Source organism: Eimeria mitis, genomic scaffold, assembly GCF_000499745.2.
Source record: "Eimeria mitis Houghton genomic scaffold, Emh_scaff1192, whole genome shotgun sequence".
NCBI classification, from domain to species: Eukaryota; Apicomplexa; class Conoidasida; order Eucoccidiorida; family Eimeriidae; genus Eimeria; species Eimeria mitis.
In genome coordinates, this window is record NW_013568119.1 from 11,861 (window position 1) to 13,313 (window position 1,453).

General features: G+C 55.5%; 1 protein-coding gene across 1 annotated transcript in view; it reads left to right on the top strand.

The window, feature by feature from the left end:
• The window catches only part of EMH_0031600 (uncharacterized protein), a gene marked incomplete at both ends in the record, with an annotated part of 1,617 nt that extends 1,594 nt beyond the window's left edge, over positions 1-23 (top strand). Inside the window, one exon of the mRNA XM_013494533.1 lies at positions 1-23. Coding sequence (XP_013349987.1) covers positions 1-23 — 23 coding nt within the window.
• Between the last annotated feature and the right edge of the window lie 1,430 nt (positions 24-1,453).

A 1,453-nucleotide genomic window follows, 5' to 3' on the forward strand; every position in this document is an offset into this window, starting at 1 on the left:
TGACGAGCTCGCGGGCCTACTAGCAGAGAACAGAAACCTCACAAGCAAAGATGCTTTTTCTATTCTCCACGCTATACACGGCAGCGCACTCAACACCCACGAATATCATCATACACAGGGGGGGGGAAAGGGGGCCCCCATGGGGGCCCCCCATACAAACCAGGGGGCCCCCATGGGGGCCCCATAAACAAACCAGGGGGAACCCAGGGGGGCCCCATGATTCTGGGGGCCCCTTCAAACGGCCCCTACAGGGCACCCTAGAGGGGCCCCTAGAGGGGCCCCTAGAGGGCCCCATAGAGGGGCTCCTGGAGGGGCCCCATAGGGGGGCCCCTTGCCCCTTGAGGGGCCCCTAGAGGGGCCCCTTGAGGGCCCCATAGAGGGGCCCCTACAGGGGCCCCTGGAGGGCCCCATAGAGGGGCCCCTGAAGGGCCCCATAGAGGGGCCCCTAGAGGGCCCCCTAGAGGGGCCCCGTAGAGGGGCCCTGGAGGGGCCCCATAGAGGGGCCCCTTGCCCCTTGAGGGGCCCCATAGAGGGGCCCCTGGAGGGGCCCCTAGAGGGGCCCCTTTAGGCGCCCTTTCCGCCTTAGAAAGAGACGAATTGCAGTTGACTGTTTTACTTTTGTGATAGCTGATGGTTTTATTTTATTTTATTTTGTTTTGTTTTTAGGGTTTAGTGGTTTGGTTTATAATAAATAAATTAATAACAAACGTTGCGTCAGAATGAAAAAGAAAAAAGAAAACGTTGCGGGGGGTTGTGGCTGTACTTATGCCCCCCGTGAGGGGGTTTAGGTTCTAGGGTTTAGGGTTTAGGGTTTAGGGTTTAGGGTTTAGGTGTTGAAGGCCGTCTGCAGGTTCTCCCGCAGCTGAGCCGCAGACTTCTCCCTGTCAACCCGCCAGGCGTTCCGTGGCGCTGTCTCATCTGTGCGCATACAAACCCTAAACCCTAAACCCTAAACCCTAAACCCTAAAAGCGGAATACGTTACAAACGGGAGGGTTTATCCTGTGTGAAGGGGGTTTAGGGTTTAGGGTTTAGGGTTTAGCATTTAGGGCGGAATGAAGCAGGTAGGCGCATTTCGGCTCGTAGGGAGAGAGCAAGGTTTAGGGTTTGGAGGCGAGGGTTTAGGGTTTTGAGGGTTTAGGGTTTAGGGTTTAGGGTTTGCACGGCCTCGAGTTTAGGGTTTCTAGGCGCAGGCGTTTTTAAGGTTTCGCGTTAAGGGTTTAGGATATGTAGGGTTTAGGGTTAGTAAGCCTTTGTGTTCGGGGTTTGTCGGAATTAGGGTTTAGGGTTTTAAGTGTTTAGGGTTTAGGGTTTAGGGTTTACCGAAGAGCAGCGCATGCACCCCTGATCCCCCCAGTATACTCTTGGGCATGAGCTGGTGTTGCCTCAGTCTCCTTTCTATCAGCAGCAAAGCAAAACCCTCATCGGCTACCTGCTGCAGCAGCTCGGGGTCGA